The sequence below is a fragment of the Nerophis ophidion genome, linkage group LG11 (assembly GCF_033978795.1).
Source record: "Nerophis ophidion isolate RoL-2023_Sa linkage group LG11, RoL_Noph_v1.0, whole genome shotgun sequence".
NCBI classification, from domain to species: Eukaryota; Metazoa; Chordata; class Actinopteri; order Syngnathiformes; family Syngnathidae; genus Nerophis; species Nerophis ophidion.
Window position 1 is genome coordinate 42,911,183 of NC_084621.1, and position 21,439 is coordinate 42,932,621.

Below are 21,439 nucleotides of genomic sequence, written 5' to 3' on the forward strand. Positions count from 1 at the left end.
CTATTTTGTTCTTTTCCATTTCCAGAGGATTGAGGCATTTGAGCAGCGTGTATTTCAAGTTCAAGCAAAACACTGATCATACAGTACTTCATATTCATGCTTTTATTCTGTGCAACATAGTTGTTGTTTTCATGGTTTAGTTGCGATCACGTCTTTCTCTTTGTTGCGGTTGCCAACAGGGACAAACGCAAACCCTCAAAACACGTGCAATATAGGGAAAACACAATTAATTAAATCGGTAGCTCAAAATTATTGTTTTGAAAAAAGTACCTTTTTCCTCCGCCAACTTTTTTTCTTGGCATCCTTCTCATGTACAGTGCATCCGGAAAGTATTTACAGCGCTTCACGTTTTTCACATTTTGTTATGTTACAGCAGAGCTGGGTAAATATTTTGATTCGGGGGCCACATTGAGATAAAAATTGTGTCTGGGGGGGGCAAATATGTATGTGTGTATAAATGATATATGCACATTTAGCTGTAAAACTCTGATGTACAGTATTTGTATTTGGGTCCCTATTTTTCAGAGATAGTGTACCAAAATCACAATGTCCGATAGAATTCTAAAAACGTTATGACAGACCACCTCGAAAAAACGGAATGGAATTTTACAGTTTTTTACTGAATGGGTCACCCAACATGTACATCAAAATTAAGAAAGTGGGATTTACAATATTAACTACGGACAATAGAACACTGAATATTACCAACATATGAACATCGCTCCTCTTTTACTTCTCAGACAAGCTCCTGGATAGACATATTTTACAATCAAGCAAAACACGACAAAAATGTAACAAACAGCAAAATATGAATGCAAAGGGTAATAAACACCTTCAATATGATATATTATCACTTTATTGCAGACATTTGTTGTAAAAATATCTCTGTTCCAAACACATGCGTTTCAAGCTGGCTGCTCTTAAAACAAACCCCGCCCACTCTGCTTTGTTACTTGTCTGAGCTGCTGTGACGTATATTACAATAATAACTCCTTTAAAGGCCTACTGAAACCCTCTGCTACCCACCACGCAGTCTGATAGTTTATATATCAATTTTAAATTTCCCGGGACTTTTTTCTTGAAAACGTCGCGTAATGATGACGTATACGCTTGACGTCACGGGCTGTTATTAATATGAGCACTGCACACACACACAGCTAAAAGTCCTCTGCTTTAACCGCATAATTACACAGTATTTTGGACATCTGTGTTGCTGAATCTTTTGCAATTTGTTTAATTAATATTGGCGAAGTCAAAGTAGAAAGACGGAGTTGGGAAGCTTTAGCCTTTAGCCACACAAACACACGGTGATTCCTTGTTTAAAATTCCTGGAGGTGAAACTTTCTTATGGATCAGAGCGGACATGGATCCCGACTACATGTCAACCAGCAGTTTTCGGTGAGGAAATTGTGGTTAAAAAGTCGCCACTTACCAGATATCAGCTGAGCTTGCGCCTCCCGTACAGATGCCGGCGACTTCCCCGAGACACTGCACGTCAATACCCGGCCGTGGACGTACACCTCTAACTATCAGGTACTGTTAAACTCACTAAAACACTAGCAACACAATAGAAAGATAAGGGATTTTCCAGAATGTTCCTAGTGAATGTCTCTAAAAACATATGAGTCCGTCTCAATGCAACGCGATTGAAATCACGTTTTGTTTTTTGTTTTTTTCCTAGTCCTTCACAATCAATATCCTCAAACACGAATCTTTCAGCCTCGCTCAAATTAATGGGGAAATTGTCGTTTTCTCGGTCGGAATAGCTGTTTTTGTTGGAGGCTCCCATTAAAATCTATGTGACTATGTGAAGAGCCATCAACATGTGACTTCCGGTAGAGGCTGGGCTTTTTCTCCAGTTGCGAACTTTATCGTGGATGTTCTGTACTAAATCCATCCATCCATCCATTTTCTACCGCTTATTCCCTTTTTTGGGGTCGCGGGGGGCGCTGGCGCCTATCTCAGCTACAATCGGGCGGAAGGCGGGGTACACCCTGGACAAGTCGCCACGTCATCGCAGGGCCAACACAGATAGACAGACAACACTCGCACTCACATTCACACACTAGGGCCAATTTAGTGTTGCCAATCAACCTATCCCCAGGTGCATGTCTTTGGAGGTGGGAGGAAGCCGGAGTACCCGGAGGGAACCCACGCATTCACGGGGAGGACATGCAAACTCCACACAGAAAGATCCCGAGCCTGGGATTGAACCCAGTACTGCAGGACCTTCGTATTGTGAGGCAGACGCACTAACCCCTCTGCCACCGTGAAGCCCTGTACTAAATCCTTTCAGTAAAAATATGGCAATATCACGAAATGATCAAGTATGACACATAGAATGGACCTGCTATCCCCGTTTAAATAAGAAAATCTCATTTCAGGAGGCCTTTAACACTTAAAAGCGCAGATGTCAACCATTGAAATACTTTCTATAAATCAAGACTTACGGTAATTTAAAAACAACACTGCACATCATAATGGCAGCTACAGTTTTGATGTTAAAGCATATTTGCCAACCCTACCTACCGGATCAATACTTTGATGATGCACCTTTGGGAGCGATTACAGCTTCAAGTCTATTTGAATATAATGCCACAAGCTTGGCACACCTATCTTCGGGCAGTTTTGCCCATTCCTCTTTGCAGCATCTCTTAAGCTCCATTAGGTTAGATCAACATGCCCACAGCATGATACTGCCACCACCATGCTTCACTATGGTTTGGTATGGTATGGTATGGTGATTAGGGGTGCCTGGTTCCTTCCAAACGTGATGCCAGGAACTTATGCCAAATAGTTCAAAATTTGTCTCATCAGACCAGAGATTTTTTTTCTCATGGTCTGAAAGTTTTTCAGGTGCATGTTGGCAAACCTTTTACTAAGAAAATATCTGATTGTTGGATTGCTGCAGAGATGGTTGTCCTTCTGGAAGTTTCTCCTCTTTCCACACAGGAATGCGGTAGCTCTGACAGTGACCATCGGGTTCTAGGTCTCTTCCCCGACTAGATTAAAATGACTGCCGCAATGTTTAAAGACATGCTGGATGAAAACTAACGCTTCCCAACCAAGCTGATGGCGCTTGAGAGATGCTGCAAAGAGGAATGGGCGTAACTGCCCGAAGATGGGTGTGTCAAGCTTGTGGCATTGCATTCAAAAAGACTTGAGGCTGTAATTGCTGCCAAACATGCATCCAAGTATTGCGCAAAAGATGTGATTACTTATGTACGTGATTTTTATGTTTAACAGTTTGCAAAATTAAAAAAAAAAAACTTTTAACCTTGCCATCATAGGGGATAGTGTGATGAACTTATTCCATTCTGGAATAAGGCTGTAACATAACAAATATGAAAAAAGTGAAACTCTGTGGATACTTTCTGTATACACTGACCCTTTTCAGACTTGCACCATAAGTAGCTGAAAGGTCCAAGTTAAATAAATACATATTACAATAATTATATTTGTCATTAACTAAATCATTAGATTACAAAAAATAAATCAATTGTGAAATCAATCATGAAATAATTCAATCAATAATCTATTTGTAAATAATGAAGTGTAATTCTACATTAAATATATTTTCGTCTAATTCCACAATTAACTGATATATTTAAGTAAATGTTTTTATATATCTATTTATTTAATGTTGACCCATTTGACCCTTTATAGCTAACTTCTGGTTGTATCATCTTTCCGTGGATTTTCCGTATTGCATGCGTTTTGGGGGTTTGTGTGAGTTTAGGACATTGCTGTGCCATTATAAGTTATAGACCTGCCATCCTTGTAGATGTTATAGGACACTCCATCCCTACCCACATGTTGGCAAAATGCTTTAAAACAAACTGTGTATGTTTATCTTCCTTTGATGATTATATTTAAAAGAGAGGAATCTAGTGTTATTAGTGCAGGAAATAACAAAACAATCAAAGTTTAATCCATTTTTACTGCAAATGCTCATTCAAAATTGGAGAAGGCATTTTTGAAGGGTGGTTGTACATTATACACAGGAAATAATGTTCTACAAACTTTCACAAAGCCTTTTTTGCAGGGCTAAAAATCCAAAACATTGTCCCAAATACGCAAACCCCCACCCTGTTTCACTTCAAAATTTGTGAGACAATTTTTTCAACACTTTCCTGTTAACACTTATGGTCCTGTTGTATAGAGGAACTTGGACCTTGCATTAACATTTTAACCTACACTACAACACTGGGGTCCAAATTTTAATTTACACAACTTAACAATTCCTCAAGCCTCCCTTTAACTCCTTTTTGGCAGTTTTGTAATGTGACTTATAAACTAAGGTGTTGCTGTAACTTGTTTACTTCAGATGCAGTTAGTAGTCATTTGTTCAACTTCTTTAGTTATACTAGTGGTGTTTCTCAAGATTCTATTTTAGGCCCTTTTTTAATCCTCGGTTGAGCATTTCAACTGGTGGCCTGCAAGTTCCGGTCAAAACATTTGGAGAGGGCTCCTATAACTGACAAAATAAATAGACCAAAACCAAATATCTGTAATAAGCAAAATAAGACTTTCATTAAGGTAGAGGTCCAGTCCACCAGTCCTTAGCTTTCTGGATATTTTGGACCCTCAAAACAACTCAGTTGAATCAACAATTTAGCTGCTTTACAGTCTGTAAGGGTAGTTTTTACGTAGGTTCACCTCATGCTACGCAACAGTGTTTACAGGAGGAGCAAAGCGGTGTAGCGTAAACTAGTTAATTAACAAAGGAACATAATCCAGCTTTCAGAAATTGAACATGAAATCGGCGAATTGCAACAAAACTGCCTTTACAAAAAATAGTATGTCTGAATAAGAGTATGAAAAAGCAGATCTACTCCTTCTCCATATTGATCATAAAAGTGTGCACAAATATAATCTAATTAGTAAATGTGTCATCAAATAAAATAGGAAATATTTGTCGGCAAGGTAACCCGATCAAATCCTCCGACGTGGTTTCTTCTTTTTTCCCACTGGTCCAAGATAAGGAACAGACACCGCCTAAAAAAAAAGAAAACATTCGAAGATTTGTATCAAAAACTAACAAAAAAAAACAACCATTAAAATATTAGAGATGTGCAACCTGCTTCATTGTGTTCCTGATCAAGTTGACAGTCGTGTTCAGCGAGTTGTCTTCCATGTCCTCTATAGGAGTGTCTTCTAATTTTGGGCCAATGAGTGCCTCATTTTTTCCTGACATGACATCAGACAGCACATGTGACACAACATCTTCCATACTACGTTTTCTGCTCTCCAAGTTTGTTGTCCTCGGTACAAACTTGGCTGGATACATTTTCCTCGAGGTCAGTCTGTCCTCCGCAACAAGAGATTTATGTGAGCTCGACGCTGTCTTTTCTTTAGCGTCCATGATGCCGTTGGGCAGTGTCCCCATTTTGTCCTCGGTTGGTACGTGATGGTTACATCTTGACAAGGGATGTTCCTGAGGCGGGAGCGGCAGTAAAGGAAAGTCAAAATGATGTTCAAAGTTGGAACTTTCTCCTTCATTGTACCGGTCATTCAAATCATTATGTGAAGGAGGGATCTCCGGAGTGGTTTCTGTTGATGTCTTTGATGTTGACTCCTTGTTTGATGCCTCTTCCAGCTCCCTCTCTTGGACTGTAGAGTAAAACAAATAAAAGTTAAAGACAGCAATTAAAACTTCATCACAACAAGATTATAACGAATTGTCCATTTTAGAAAATAGTGTGTAAAATGGCCAGTGCACAAGGAAAGAAAAAAGACAAAAAAATATTTTAACTTTTGAGCAAACCATTGATAATATTACAAAGAAAATAAGTATCAACCTATAATTTATTATTTTATTTTTTTTATTAAATTGTAATCTTACAGGGGTAAAGTACAAAAAATCATAAAGTTGTACAAAATAAATATTGACATGTTCATGTATTCATATTTTAACAAAACATGTGTTAGTGAGGAACAAACCCATCAAAAATGCAGTTACTCACGTGTATGTAAAAACAAGTGACAGTTTAACTTGACAACCGTGATATTATTCTATTTATGAAATGGGGTTTTTCTTCTAATATTACAGTAAATTTTTTTTAAAAATCCTCACAAAATGACATTTTTCCTTGACAAAATTTAAATTCCTTTACAAGTAATTATAGTTTCATCCTAGTAAATACAATTTACAGTCAGTCGTTCCTCACCACATCACGCATTTATTATTGCGGCTTCACCACATCACAGATTTTTTGGGGACATTTACAAAGTTTTTTAAGGCATAATACAATGTTTGGTCCTAAATTTACCATAAAAATAGCTAAGTAAACTCCAAATATTAATACTAAAAGAATATTAGAGTCTTGCGGGCTCTAATAATGTAAAAAAAAATCATTTAAAAGGTTATATTTGATTTACAATTAATGATTCTTACTTTACGGAAATTCATTCATCGAGGTAATGTTTGGAACCAATTAACAGCAATAAATGAGGGACGACTGTATTGTTATATTACGACATAATGTAATATTACAGGAATAAAGTTCCATCCATCCATCTTCTTCCGCTTATCCGAGGTTGGGTCGCGGGGGCAACAGCCTAAGCAGGGAAGCCTGGACTTCCCTCTCCCCAGCCACTTTGTCCAGCTTTTCCCGGGGGATCCCGAGGCGTTCCCAGGCCAGCCGGGAGACATAGTCTTCCCAACGTGTCTTAGTTCTTTTCCTCGTGGCCTCCTACCGGTTGGACGTGCCCTAAACACCTCCCTAGGGAGGCGTTCGGGTGGCATCCTGACTAGATGCCCGAACCACCTCATCTGGCTTCTCTCGATGTGGAGGAGCAGCGGCTTTACTTTGAGCTCCTCTCGGATGGCAGAGCTTCTCACCCTATTTATAGGGAGAGCCCCGCCACCCGGCGGAGGAAACTCATTTCGGCCGCTTGTACCCGTGATCTTGTCCTTTCGGTCATGACCCAAAGCTCATGACCATAGGTGAGGATGGGAATGTATATCGACCGGTAAATTGAGAGCTTTGCCTTCCGGCTCAGCTCCTTCTTCACCACAACGGATCGATACAATGTCCGCATTACTGAAGAAGCCACACCGGTCCGCCTGTCGATATCACGAATAAAGTTGTAATTTAAAAAAAAATGATATTGCCATGGATTCAAATCCTTAATGACAGAATAAATATAAACAAAAAGGTGATTTTTCTAAGAAAAAACATTTAACAATGATTCAATACTGATACTACCCTTGGTTGATACTATCAATATTTTAATCGATCCGGCATCATGGGTAGGGGCACAGAGTCAAGCCTGGTGCGTTGTCCCCCTCCCCCTGCATAGCCTACGTGCACCGTCGATGCAGAACGCAGACCTGTGATTGGTCAGTTTTTGCCAGGGAGAGTTCTTAAACACAAGCGAGCAGACTGTGTGCTTCAAATGCACAAATTATTGTATGAAATAAAACAGTGATTAAACATTTGCATGAAAAACTGATTTTGTGAACTTAATATCTTGGTGCGCTCTGAAAAAAATTACTGTATATGTTTTTCAGTTTATTGTGTTGTTGCGTTCAGAAGCAGTCACAAAGTGAAAGTACGTCACTTTTATTACATATTTTGTGCCAACAAGTTCAATTCCGACACATATTCTTTCTCATGCACAGACTTCTTTTTCTCTCACACACATTACTCATTCTACATCAATACTCTTTCAGGCACGGAATAATTACAAACATTTGTGAACTCTGAACCTGACCACAGAGATGAACACCAGCATGTCGCTAACTAAAATAGTTATTTAAAATAAATTGGATCTCTCGTCCCATGTCCCGAAGGGCCAAATGTTGTTGCAAATAACGTCCTCAGGTCCGACACATTCAAAAGTTGCACAGTCCATTTTCAAATGTTTATAAGTAAAACGTTCATTAAAAGTAACAGGATTATTGTGAATGATTAGTTCCAGGGTAGACAAAGTTGCCAATGTTGTAGTTCAGTGGTTGTATATAGTCACCCCTCACAGGAAGGAAATACACAGTATCTAGAGCAGGGGTCACCAACGCATTGCCCGCGGCCACCAGGTAACCCGTAAGGACCAGATGAGTCGCCCGCTGGCCTGTTCTAAAAATAGCTAAAATAGCAGCACTTACCAGTGAGCTGTCTATTTTTTTAATTGTATTTATTTACTAGCAATCTGGTCTCGCTTTGCTCGACATTTTTAATTCTAAGAGAGACAAAACTCAAATAGAATTTGAAAATCCAAGAAAATATTTTAAAGACTTGGTCTTCACTTGTTTAAATACATTCATTTATTTTTTTACTTTGCTTCTTATAACTTCCAGAAAGACAATTTTAGAGAAAAAAACACAACCTTAAAAATTCTTTTAGGATTTTTAAACACATCTACCTTTTTACCTTTTAAATTCCTTACTTTTCTTTCCTGACAATTTAAATCAATGTTCAAGTATTTTTTATTTTTTTTATTGTAAAGAATAATAAATACATTTTAATTTAATTCTTCATTTTAGCTTCTGTTTTTTCGACAAAGAATATTTGTGAAATCTTTCTTCAAACTTATTATGATTAAAATTAAAAAAATATATATTCTGCCAAATCTAGAAAATCTGTAGAATCAAATTTAAATCTTATTTCAAAGTCTTTTGAATTTATTTTAAAAATTTTGTTCTGGAAAATCAAGAAGAAATAATGATTTCTCTTTGTTAGAAATATAGCTTGGTCCAATTTGTTATATATTCTAACAAAATGCAGATTGGATTTTAACCTATTTAAAACATGTCATCAAAATTCTAAAAAATAATCTTAATCAGGAAAAATTACCAATGATGTTCTATAAATTATTTTTTTAATTTTTTCAAAAAGATTCAAATTAGCTAGTTTTTCTCCTCTTTTTTTTGGGTTGAATTCTGAATTTTATAGTCAAAATTGAAGATAAACTATGTTTCAAAATTGATTTTCTTTTTCTTCCCGTTTTCTCTTCTTTTAAACTGTTCGATTAAGTGTTTTTTTTCATCAATTATTCTCTACAAAAAAACCTTCCGTAAAAGGAAGAAAAAAAAATGTACGACGGAATGACAGATATATATACATACATGTATGTATGTATGTATGTATGTATATATATATATATATATATATATATATATATATATATATATACTTATTTATTCAAAGTAAATTGAGCAAATTGGCTATTTCTGGCAATTTTTTTAAGTGTGTATCAAACTGGTAGCCCTTTTGGTTTCAAAAAGGTTGGTGACCCCTGATCTAGAGTCTGCAATTGCTCCATCTGGAGACACTGCTCCTTAGTGTTTTGAAACAGAAGTACAAGTTTGGCGCCACCGTCCACGGAATAATTATAAATCAAGCGCCATTGGGGGACATGCAAGCTACGCAACGCAATGCAAGAGTGTATACCAGCCTTCAGCCGTGACTGCCCTGGTCTGAAAGCTGTTTCTTTTTTTTCTCACATCATAAGAGGTAAAAATAAGACGATAAGTAATCAAAACAAAGGCACATTGTCTAAGACAGGGGTCACCAACCTTTTTGGAACCAAGAGCTACTTCTTGGGTATGGATTAATGCGATGGGCTACCAGTTTGATACACAATTAAATAAATTGCCAGAAATGGCCAATTTGCTCAATTTACCTTTAATAAATAAATCGATATATTTAAAAAAAAAAAATGGTATTTCTGTCTGTCATTCCGTCGTACATTTGTTTTACTTTTACGGAAGGTTTTTTGTAGAGAATGAATGATGAAAAAACAATTTAACAGTTTAAAAGAGGAGAAAACACGAAAAAAAATGTAAATTAAATTTTGAAACATAGTTTATCTTCAATTTCGACTCTTTAAAATTCAAAATTCAATCGAAAAAAATGGAGAAAAACTAGCTAACTCGAATCGAATTTTTAAAAGAATTTATGGAACATCATTAGTAATTTTTCCTGATTAAGATTCATTTTAGAATTTTGATGACATGTTTTAAATAGGTTAAAATCCAATCTGCTTTTTGTTATAATATATAACAAATTGGACCAAGCTATATTTCTAACAAAGACAAATCATTATTTCTTCTAGATTTTACATAACAAATATTTTAAAAGAAATTCAAAAGACTTTGAAATAGGATTTAAATTTGATTCTACAGATTCCACTCGTGAGATCGGCAGGCGGATCGGTGCGGCGTCTTCAGTAATGCGGACGTTGTATCGATCTGTTGTGGTGAAGAAGGAGCTGAGCCGGAAGGCAAAGCTCTCAATTTACCGGTCGATCTACGTTCCCATTCTCATCTATGGTCATGAGCTTTGGGTCATGACCGAAAGGATAAGATCACGGGTACAAGCGGCCGAAATGAGTTTCCTCCGCCGGGTGGCGGGTCTCTCCCTTAGAGATCGGGTGAGAAGCTCTGCCATCCGGGAGGAGCTCAACGCAAAGCCGCTGCTCCTCCACATCGAGAGGAGCCAGATGAGGTGGTTCGGGCATCTGGTCAGGATGCCACCTGAACGCCTCCCTAGGGAGGTGTTTAGGGCACGTCCAGCTGGTAGGAGGCCACGGGGAAGACCCAGGACACGTTGGGAAGACTATGTCTCCCAGCTGGCCTGGGAACGCCTCGGGATCCCCCGGGAAGAGCTAGACGAAGTTGCTGGAGAGAGGGAAGTCTGGGCTTCCCTGCTTAGGCTGCTGCCCCCGCGACCCGACCTCGGATAAGCGGAAGATGATGGATGGATGGATGGATGGAATCTACAGATTTTCTAGATTTGCCATAATAATTGTTTGGAATTTTAATCATAAGTTTGAAGAAATATTTCACAAATATTCATCGGAAAAACAGAAGCTAAAATGAAGAATTAAATTAAAATGTATTTATTATTCTTTACAATAAAAAATTAAAAAAATACTTGAACATTGATTTAAATTGTCAGGAAAGAAGAGGAAGGAATTTAAAAGGTAAATGTATATGTGTTTAAAAATCCTAAAATCCTTTTTAAGGTTGTATTTTTCTCTAAAATTGTCTTTCTGAAAGTTATAAGAAGCAAAGTAAAAAAAAAAAAAGAATTTATTTAAACAAGTGAAGACCAAGTCTTTAAAATGTTTTCTTGGATTTTCCAATTCTATATGAGTTTTGTCTCTATTAGAATTAAAAATGTTGAGCAAAGCGAGACCAGCTTGCGAGTAAATAAATACAATTTAAAAAATAGAGGCAGCTCACTGGTAAGTACTGCTATTTGAGCTATTTTTAGAACAGGCCAGCGGGCGACTCATCTGGTCCTTACGGGCTACCTGGTGCCCACGGGCACCGCGTTGGTGACCCCTGGTCTAAGACGATAATAAGTAACTGACAAGTTAGCTAACGTATAAAAAAAGAGACGAAAATGTTGACAAACGAAATCCAGTCATATTTAATTTCGTCTTGTAAATGTGTAGTACAAGTTTAGAGTATATCAAATCTCAGCCTTTTTACGGCGTATATTGAAAGAGGGGGTGGGAGTTGGTTATGAATGAGAGCCAATCAGATTTTTTTCCTTGCCAGATAAAGTCACCTCCAAAAACAAAATGTGTGGACATAACTTGTTCCACATGGTAATGTTAACACCTGGGAGAAAGTGACGAGGACACATTTCATTTTTACTGCTATGCCATCAACAGTCGAGTCATAAACTGTGACATTGACTAAGCTAAATCTATTATCTGCTGCCATTTCTATCCTTAATACCATAGAAAATGGCCATTTGTAATTTTTCCGACACGATTAAGGCTAATTTAAAACACATATCCTTACAAAAAACACAAATATAGTGTTTGTCGTATATGTACGGGGTTTCCCCAAAATTGCCACTATATCGGTGGCATTGGTAGTCATTGTGACATAATATATATGGCATCATGATCATTTTGATTTGCAATGATGCATATATATTCTATAAAAAGGCTAAACAAATATTTTATGTCCAGTGTCAACTCTGTTTAGGTGCGCAACCAGCCGTGGCAATACTGACAGGTGATTCAGAGGCACCATTTTTTTTTTTTTTATTTGAAATAAAACACAGGATCATTTTTATAACCTGACTCTCGCCAGATCCTTGTAGTTTGCTGAGCTCCACACAAGGATCTGGGCTTGAGGGCAATGCAAACTCCTTCAAGATAGCAAAAAAATAATGAACCGGGCGGGATTTCATAGATGTGACGTAGCGCCGAAGCTACTGTTTGATTCAAACAACAATGGCGGCACGCAGCGAGGAGTCGTGTGCTAACATTGATTCTGCTATTGCAACTGTTTTGCGACATCGATCGTCTACTGACATTGCTGCGTTGTTTCAGTAAAAGTTATCTAGCTTTTTGCTCTGTCGTTATCCAATATTTCGGCTGTTCTGTTTTGAATTTCCCGGCGTCGCTCTCATCAGCGCCACGGGTTGATTTCGATGTGAGTGGTTGAAGTAGCACGTCATTCAAAATAACAGACGAGTGGTTTATCCAATCACATACAATTATTCTTTTTACAAAGTCCCGCCTTCTGAAATACATCTTTTATTGAGAAGTCCCAGATCCTTGTGTGGAGCTCAGCGAACTACCAGGATCTGGCAAGTCAGGTTAACATTTTTATGCTATTTGAGTTGTTTTTCAAACATATTGTGGCTAATAATACTTAAATAATACACTATATATACAGTATATCAATTCATACAAAATATTAGGTAAACTTGTTTTCATCCATCCATCCATCCATCCATTCATCCATTTTTCTACCGTAGTGATCAGTTGTGGACAGACAAAGCCCCAGCAGTGCACCTTTAAAGGCCTAGTGAAACCCACTACTACCCACCAGGCAGTCTGATAGTTTATATATCTATGATGAAATATTAACATTGCAACACATGCCAGTATGGCCTTTTTAGTTTACTAAATTGCAATTTTAAATTTTCCGGGAGTTTCGTCTTGAGAACGTTGTGTAATGACGTCACGGGTTTTTAGGAAATATGAGCGCTGCACACACATACAGCTAAAAGTCGTCTGCTTTAACCGCATAATTACACAGTATTTTGGAGATCTGGGTTGCTGAATCTTTCACAATGTGTTCAATTAATATTGGAGAAGTCAAAGTAGAAAGATGGAGTTGGGAAGCTTTCGCCTTTAGCCACACAAACACACGGTGATTCCTTGTTTAAAATTCCTGGAGGTGAAACTTTACTATGAATCAGAGTGCGGTCAAGCGAACATGAATCACGACGGAATGTCAACCAGCAGGTTTCGGTGAGAAATTTGTGGTAAAAAGTCGCTTCTTACCAGAGATCAGCTGAGCTTGTGCCGTCCATAGCTGCCGTCGACTCCCCTGAGACATTGGCGTCAAGACACCCGTGGAGGACACACCTCCGACTATCAGGTTTAACTCACTAAAACACTAGCAACACAATATAAAAATAAGGGATTTCCAGAGTTATCCTAGTAAATGTGTCTAAAAACATCTGACCCAATGCAATCACGTTTTTTTTTTCTAGTCCTTCGCAATCTTTCATCCTCGCTCAAATTAATGGGGAAATTGACCTTTTCTCGGTCCGAATAGCACTTTTTGTTGGAGGCTGCATTAAAATCAATGTGAATATGTAAGGAGCCCCCACACTTGTGACGTCATCGTCTGCGACTTCCGGTAAAGGCAGGGCTTTTTTGTCAGCATCAAAAGTTGCGAACTTTATCGTGGATGTTCTCTACTAAATCCTTTCAGCAAAAATATGGCAATATCGCGAAATGATCAAGTATGGACACATAGAATGGACTTGCTATCCCCGTTTAAATAAGAAAATCTCATTTCAGTAGGCCTTTAACAAGTGTGTGCGCTCTTGGTGAGGTAATTCATATTTGTCAGGGGCCCCTCTGTAAAAATGTAATGCCCCCCCCTAAATGTTTTTTCTGTTCCACTAAATGGGCATTTTTCTCTATACTATTTTGGTGAAATCATTCTGTGACATACTGCACCTTTACTTCGAGCAGCCCACATGATGTATCTCATCCGGTCCTGCAGCTTCATCCTGGTGTCCTCCACGGTCTCATACTCAGGTACATAGCAAACATGCAGCACACCTCCGTAAAAATTCTTCTCGTCCATGTGTCGTTTGGCTGCCCTGAATGTCAGACAATTTGCAGAAGAGGTCTTATTCACGGCGGTGGATAGAATTGTGACACTCTGAATGCTACAATTTGAGCAGCTACATGATGAACCTGGCACTAGTGATCCTCTGAAACTTGACAAGGTAGACCTCCGTGAACTCCTCGGCAGGGTACTCATCCAACGGTCTGTACTCTTGCACAGTTCCGTACAGCGCACACAGCTGGATCAGCTCCGCCATGACTCCAATGGCAGGGACCCCTTGCACCATGACGTAACACGACTCTAAATTAATGGTGTACACCTGCCACATTCGAAAGAAGGTTACGGTTCACAACAATGGTCACAACATGTTATTCTTAACTTTATATTCAATAGCACTTTGTATCTCACCTTAACAGCCCGGGCTTTCCTCCCTTCTCGATATTTTGCGCGAGATATGCATACTTTCTTCTGTTCGTGGTGTTTGTATACCTCCGGAGCAACCCAACAGCTTTTACCCCGCTCCGCCATGTTTGGTTGAAACTGGTTTCCGGTTTATTGCACTTCAAAATAAGAGTCAATAAGTGCTCGCTGCGAAATAAGTGCCCAAGCGTGTCGGGGTATATATTTAGCGCCTTAAGAGCGAAATATATGCACACCCTATAGTATACAGTCTGTATGGGACGGCTTGCCAAATAATTGCCCCTGTGGATTTGCTGATATTGTCAGCCAAAAGAAAAACCGTATCATTCCAAAGTTACTGTGATATATATTGTCTTAGGCTATTAAATATGGAGAGACGGCAGGATGAAACAAATAAGATCAGTAGCAACACACACGTTGGTTTGACAATGACGCCGCCCTGCTAAAAAACTGCCCGGCGCACCTGTGGAGTGCGCATGCGCACACCCCCCATGAGTACTTAATTTGGCTGGGCACAAATTTGCCTTGACACCGGGGTTTGAGTTCAGTTATCCTACTTTGAAAGGTATTGTGGCAGGAAGTAGACTTATTCAGAGTAAAAAAAGAAAGATGTATTTTGTTTCATTCTCGAACTTAAATTATTCAAAGTAAACACAGATTTTTCTCTAAACCAGGGGGGTCCAACTCATTGTCATAGAGGGCCACATTGCAGTAATGGCTGCCTTTAGAGGGCTGCATGTAACAATGAGTATATATGATTTTCAATAATCACCTTATGATATTATTATACTATTGCATGCACCCATGCATAAAATGCCGATGGATTTGTCTTTGTTTTTTCATACAACGAGATGGATAAGCATGGAGGATAGGCAGCGCTGTGGAACAGGTGTTAGTGCATGTGCCTCACAATACGATCGTCTTGATTGATTGATTGATTGAAACTTTTATTAGTAGATTGCACAGTACAGTACATATTCCGTACAATTGACCACTAAATGGTAACACCCCAATAAGTTTTTCAACTTGTTTAAGTCAGTGTCCACGTAAATCAATTCATGGTAAAGTAGTCCTGAGTTTAATCCCGGGCTCGGGATCTTTCTGTGTGGAGTTTGCATGTTCTCCCTGTGACTGCGCGGGTTCCCTCCGGGTACTCCGGCTTCCTACCACCTCCAAAGACATGCACCTGGGGATAGGTTGATTGGCAACACTAAATTGACCCTAGTGTGTGAATGTGAGTGTGAATGTTGTCTGTCTGTGTTGGCCCTGTGATGCGGTGGTGACTTGTCCAGGGTGTACACCGCCTTCCGCCCGAAGCAGCTCAGATAGGCTCCAGCACCCCCCGTGACCCCAAAAGGGACAAGCAGTAGAAAATGGATGGATGGAAGGGATGTATAACTTGCTTTGAAACAGGGGCATCACTAGGGCTTTTAGGGGGGCTCAAGCCCCCCTAAAATATTCTTAAACCCCCCTAAATAATTTGGCGTTATATTTTATTTTATTTATATCTGTTTTTTTTTTACAAATAGATGCCAAAATATTAATTTTAAAGTGGCCCGAATAAGAGTTTAAAATAAATAATCATATAACTTGTCATTATTCACTCAGTTTCCCCTCACTTCATAGCGTATGGCGCGCTACGGCCTACTGGTGCTGACGAGACGAGATGCGCGGCCGTCATCTTGGAGTGGAGATCCACTCCACTCAGTGCAATTCTTTTGGCAGGAGCAATGAACTGTCAGCGCATTTTATCTCACTGAATACCACTGATTTTCACGCGTTTTTTGGTCATACATGTAACTATGATAAAGGACACATGTTTTAGCGTGTTCATAGTTTGTTTAACAGTAATATAATATTCTTATATGCTATAAGTGACCAGATGTCCAAGATCAAAACTGGGAATAATAATCCCAGAGAAGGAGGGGAAAACGGTCAGCTATTTTTAAATTGAAGAAACAATATGATTATGTTACATATACATGTGTATACCCTACGTAAACCAATGTATGAATATACTAGATATCTATATATCTTACGGACCAATAGACTGTATCTCTGTTGCTGCAACAGCAGAGTTTATTCTGTCTTGATAACACTTTGTATTGATATTTTCGATTACATTCTTCCCGTAAACGATCATGCTTACAGTGATTGTTTTATATGTATTTTTCATGTATGTTGCTTTGGATAAAAGTGTCTGCCAAATAGTTAAACATATATAAACACTTGAAAGTCTTTATAATCTGGTAAAACCGCCAATCTGTTTCACTGGATTCAGAATAAAACCATAGTCTGTGTTACCCAACAAAGTTAGTAATCTAATATTGTTACTTCAAGACTTATTCCTGGTTACAGTTATACTGTTAAGAGAGTATTGTCTTGTGTTTTGCCTAAAAGGAGAATGCATCATAATCAGTGGTGGCTGGTGAATTTTGTTTTAGGTGGGACTGAAAGTTAGTAAACCAAATACCTGTAGGGGGGTCATCCTCCCCCAGAAGATTTCTTTGTGATTTTCACATACAATTATTGAAGATCTTTGCTCCTTCTCAACTCTGTGGTCAAGCTGCACAAAACCTTGTGTTTGCAATTGTAAATATTTTAGTTTTTAAGTTTTGTGTTTCTTGTAGAATCTATATAAAGTAGTATACATTAGCCTATTGTTAAAATAATGAAAAAAACATGATTAAAAATATATTTGTTTTATTGCATTGATTTATTACATTAATAGCTGTTGTATTATTATAGGATGGCTTGTTAAACATTTCGTAGGATTTTCAGAGGGAGGAAAATCCAATACATTTAATATTAAATGTAAAATGAATAAATACATAAAGAGAAAAAGAAAAAAATGGTTAAAAGCCATCGTCCCGTGCATTTTATTTACCGTCCCCGGGGCGACGGGACATCATTAATGTCAAGCCCTGGAACTTACATTTTAGTGTTTGCATTATTTGTTTCAGCATTGCACTTTGAATACTGTCCCTCAGCTCTTTGACACCTTTGGCTCTTTTACAGATCAGCAGACGGACTCTAAGTCTTTCTTACAGTATACATGAACGTTTCTCACTTCTATTCAGACTTCTATATATATTTAATTTCCTTAACTGACTGAATTAATAATAATAATAACAAATAATAATTTCTAAGTTTTTGTTAGCGGTTTGTGAAGTTTTGTACTCGTGCGCTACGAACACTCACATCCAGTTCATCTCCTGGGGGCTAAGCCCCCCCTGTCCTTAAAAGCTAGTGACGCCCCTGCTTTGAAATCAAATAGATATTTAGAATTTGGGGGGCAGGGGGTAAGTCAATATAATATTTTTTGTATGATCAGCTAATATTAAAGTTTAAAAGACATGACATTTTATGCAGTACATGCAATTTTTCGATCAAAGACATTAATACATGAGGTGAGGTGCTTTATTTACGCACATTATTTTCAGGCTTTCACCGGCCACATCTGACACTTGTGCTAGACCAATGATTCAAAACTATTAAGGAAAACATTACAATTTTAAAAAGTGAGAAATCCCTGAGGTTTTTCTTTAGCGCTTAACAAGCATAATTCATATTATTGAACAGCATTGATTTAATTCAGAAAAAAAATGTTTAATGAATATATTTTTTTGAATTTATTTTTAGTTATTTAAATAAATTAACAATGTATTTTATCCTTCTTTGGTCATATATTTATGTACTGAAGAACTGTTGAATAAAAAGAGAATGAAGGAAGCATGCATGCTTTTAAACATTAAAGTTTTAATAAAGTTGGCAGACATGTTTTTGGACATGAAGAGAAGTATCAAAATTGTACAATGAGTGATCTTTTTTAATGCGTGGAGCAGTGGGATAGTGGCCGTGCGCAACCCGAGGGTCCCTGGTTCAAATCCCACCTAGTACCAACCTCGTCACGTCCGTTGTGTCCTGAGCAAGACACTTCACCCTTGCTCCTGATGGGTGCTGGTTGGCGCCTTGCATGGCAGCTCCCTCCATCAGTGTGTGAATGTGTGTGTGAATGGGTAAATGTGGAAGTAGTCTCAAAGCGCTTTGGGTACCTTGAAGGTAGAAAAGCGCTATACAAATACAACCCATTTATAATGCCAACTTTAGTCTCTATTTAGTCAATTCCAAGTAGTTTTGCCTCACATGCGACCTGTATCGGATTTATTCATGTCCGTGTGAACAGTAAAATTACAAATGTTCATATCCGACCAAGGCCTTTTTTGTAAGTGTTTATAAATCGGATCTATATGCGATGCGTCCTCAATGTGAACCAGGGGCGTCACTAGGGGCGTCACTAGATCTAATACTGTACTGGGGCACAAATAATTCATGTGAGCGTGCAAAGCGCGCAAGCAAAAACATTTTTAGCACTTATTTATCATAAAAAATACATAAATAGTGCTTTAAACTATGAAATCATATCAGATTATGTTGTATGGATCTTTGATTAACCACCTGAAATTAACTAATGCATTTGACCTACTTGTGCACTTTTTTACTCCAGACTTTTAAACTGCTACTGGTAAAAGCAAAAAGGAAGAGAAATGAATCTTTTTGAAATATATATTGCAGTAATAATCTGCAAATTTAACATCTACAAAAGTAAAACAAAATATAAAGCACCCCTATATCTCTGGGTTCTTTTATATTATTTAATTTCCATTTATGGCAATGTGGCTAATCCTATTTCAGATACACAAGACTATAAAATATACACAAAACAATAAAGCCACAGTAGTAGAATAAATGAACAACTGTTGTGTGTCCGTTCAGGGAATCATTTTCTGAGAAGTAAACTGTAACGTCTCGTTTTCAGTTTTGCAAAGTGGTCAATCACTCTGGACAGACATGGAAATATTACAGTAACTGTTATACAGTTGACCAGTGGATCCCAACTGGTGGGTCGTGACATAAAAGTGGATTGTGTGTCATTTTCAGTGAGTCACAGTCAGATGTGTGCATGAAAAAAAAAAAGTTTTGGGAGAAAAAAATCTAATTGTGCCAACAAAACTAGATATTTTTAGCCATTTTTCTAGTGGCTATTAGTGAGTATTTTAGCAAAAGGCAAACCGACTAACAAGTTGGAGGAGGACTCAGGACAGACATGGAAATATATTTTAAAAAAATCTAAATGGGGCAACAAAACCCGATATTTTCAGCCATCTTTCTGAAAACAAATACAGAAATGTTACTATTTTTTATGGAAACAAAACCAGATGCTTTAGCTGTAGCCATTTTTCTGGTGACAAAACAAGATTATTTTAGTCAAAGTCACACCGATTAACAAGACAAGTCTACTGTGCTATTTTTCTGTGAAATAAACTTGAATGATTTAAAAATTTGGCTCACAACTTGATGATAGGGAAAAATGTTTTTCTTCCTGAAGATAAACCATTTGAGAAGCACTCAACTCACACATGCTTACTCCAAATCATCATTGATGCAGAGGTCCTGAGCAGAACCAGCAGACAATAACCAACATGGTGTTTCATGTTCATTGGAAATTCCCCCGACAGCTCGTACAGCAAATGAATATGTTTGTCTTGATACAAGGAATGACGTTAGCTAACTTAGCATCAACTTAAGACAATGATGTTGCCTAGCTAGCTAGGACTTCACTTACATCTCTCATTCCTCGCTTATTCTCTGCTGCGGGCGAATAACTTTCTTAAATCCATGTAGGAGCTACAGTTTGAGTCAAATCAAAATCAAAATAATGTAATTAACAAATTGTTGTTGGCTAACGTTACCTGCCTCACGCAGTGATTCTCATCCACTCTCTTTCTCTCCCTCTCTCTTTCTCTCTCTCTCTCTCTCTCTCTCTCTCTCTCTCTCTCTCTCTCTCTCTCAACGATCCACACGTGAATAAATTACCATATTAATTAGCCATGTGCTCATTGTTTTGTGGAGTGAATACAGTAGCAATCAATTACCATACTAAGTAGTATGTGCGCTGTTGTCTATGTTATGTAGACTTAAAACTCTGAAGCGTTTTTTTTATTGGTGAAATTTTTACTGGGGCACTGCCAATCAACAGTGGGGCACGTGCCCCAGTGAAATCTGTCTGGCGACGCCCCTGACGTGGGCTGAACTTTAGAGCGTAGTTTGGATCTGTAACTAGTGTACAGTCCAAAAAACGTCTCTCCTCATATGAGCCAAATTGAACTCTGTCTCTGCATGATTCCTTGCTTCTTGTCTGTTTAATAGATGTCATGAGTGTTAGAACCTGACAAATTGACAAAAAAAAATCTGAATTGGACATCCGACCCAGCAGTGTGGACGTATTTCATTTGCTGGCAAGCTGTCTTGACAAATCTGAATCTTGGGCTGCATTCAGACTTGTCACATTTAGTCCGGTTTAAACCAACTAGTTTGCTCTGCTAATACATTTCGTTAGATAAGTGTAAAAGCATTCCAGGACCAACAGGACCAGTCTAAAAAGAGGACCGAGGCCGCATGAGAGGGGTCTCGGTCTGCCTTCCAACAGAGTTCACCCGACTGCATTTAAGTGCCAGAACACTGCAAAGGCCAACGCAATTGTAAACGGGCGATGAAATGGCAACACCCAACACAAACCTGAGTGAAAATCATCAACAAAATAAAAGTTAAACATGAGCTCAGAAGTGCAAATACATTTATACATACTTGGTGGAGATGTGTTGTTCACAGAGGAATTACGTTTTTTGAACGACTCTTTTGTCAACGATGAGATCCGATTCGTAGTTGCGAGCCGTTCATTTGCAAGTTGTTTTTTCATGCACATGCATATGTGTGTGACACCTGACAGGGGACTGGATTACAAAATGAGTCTGAGTCATTGAGTCATTTAATTCCCTGGTTTGTTTGATGAGGATATTTAATATTCAAGACTTTTATTGTCATTGTCATGGTCAAGGTAGATTTATTAATATAGCACATTTCTAAAATAGGCTACTGCCCCAAAGTGTGTGG

The 21,439-nt window shown here is 38.2% G+C and overlaps 2 protein-coding genes across 2 annotated transcripts in view; one reads left to right on the forward strand and one right to left on the reverse strand.

The window, feature by feature from the left end:
• clxn (calaxin) overlaps positions 1 to 2,569 on the forward strand; it is a 38,300-nt gene extending 35,731 nt beyond the window's left edge. Inside the window, exon 6 of the mRNA XM_061914764.1 lies at positions 26 to 2,569. Within this exon, the coding sequence (XP_061770748.1) occupies positions 26 to 76 (51 nt within the window). The 3' untranslated portion in view covers positions 77 to 2,569. The remainder of the gene's footprint in view (positions 1 to 25) is intronic.
• Positions 2,570 to 3,920: 1,351 nt separating this feature from the next.
• rbm48 (RNA binding motif protein 48) lies at positions 3,921 to 14,868 on the reverse strand. Its single transcript, XM_061916038.1, has 5 exons — positions 14,474 to 14,868; positions 14,194 to 14,384; positions 13,951 to 14,096; positions 5,081 to 5,613; positions 3,921 to 4,998 (listed from the first exon to the last, which is right to left on the reverse strand). The coding sequence occupies exons 1-5, from the start codon at positions 14,591 to 14,593 to the stop codon at positions 4,936 to 4,938; spliced, it is 1,053 nt and encodes a 350-aa protein (XP_061772022.1). The 5' UTR covers positions 14,594 to 14,868; the 3' UTR covers positions 3,921 to 4,935.
• Positions 14,869 to 21,439: the final 6,571 nt, after the last annotated feature.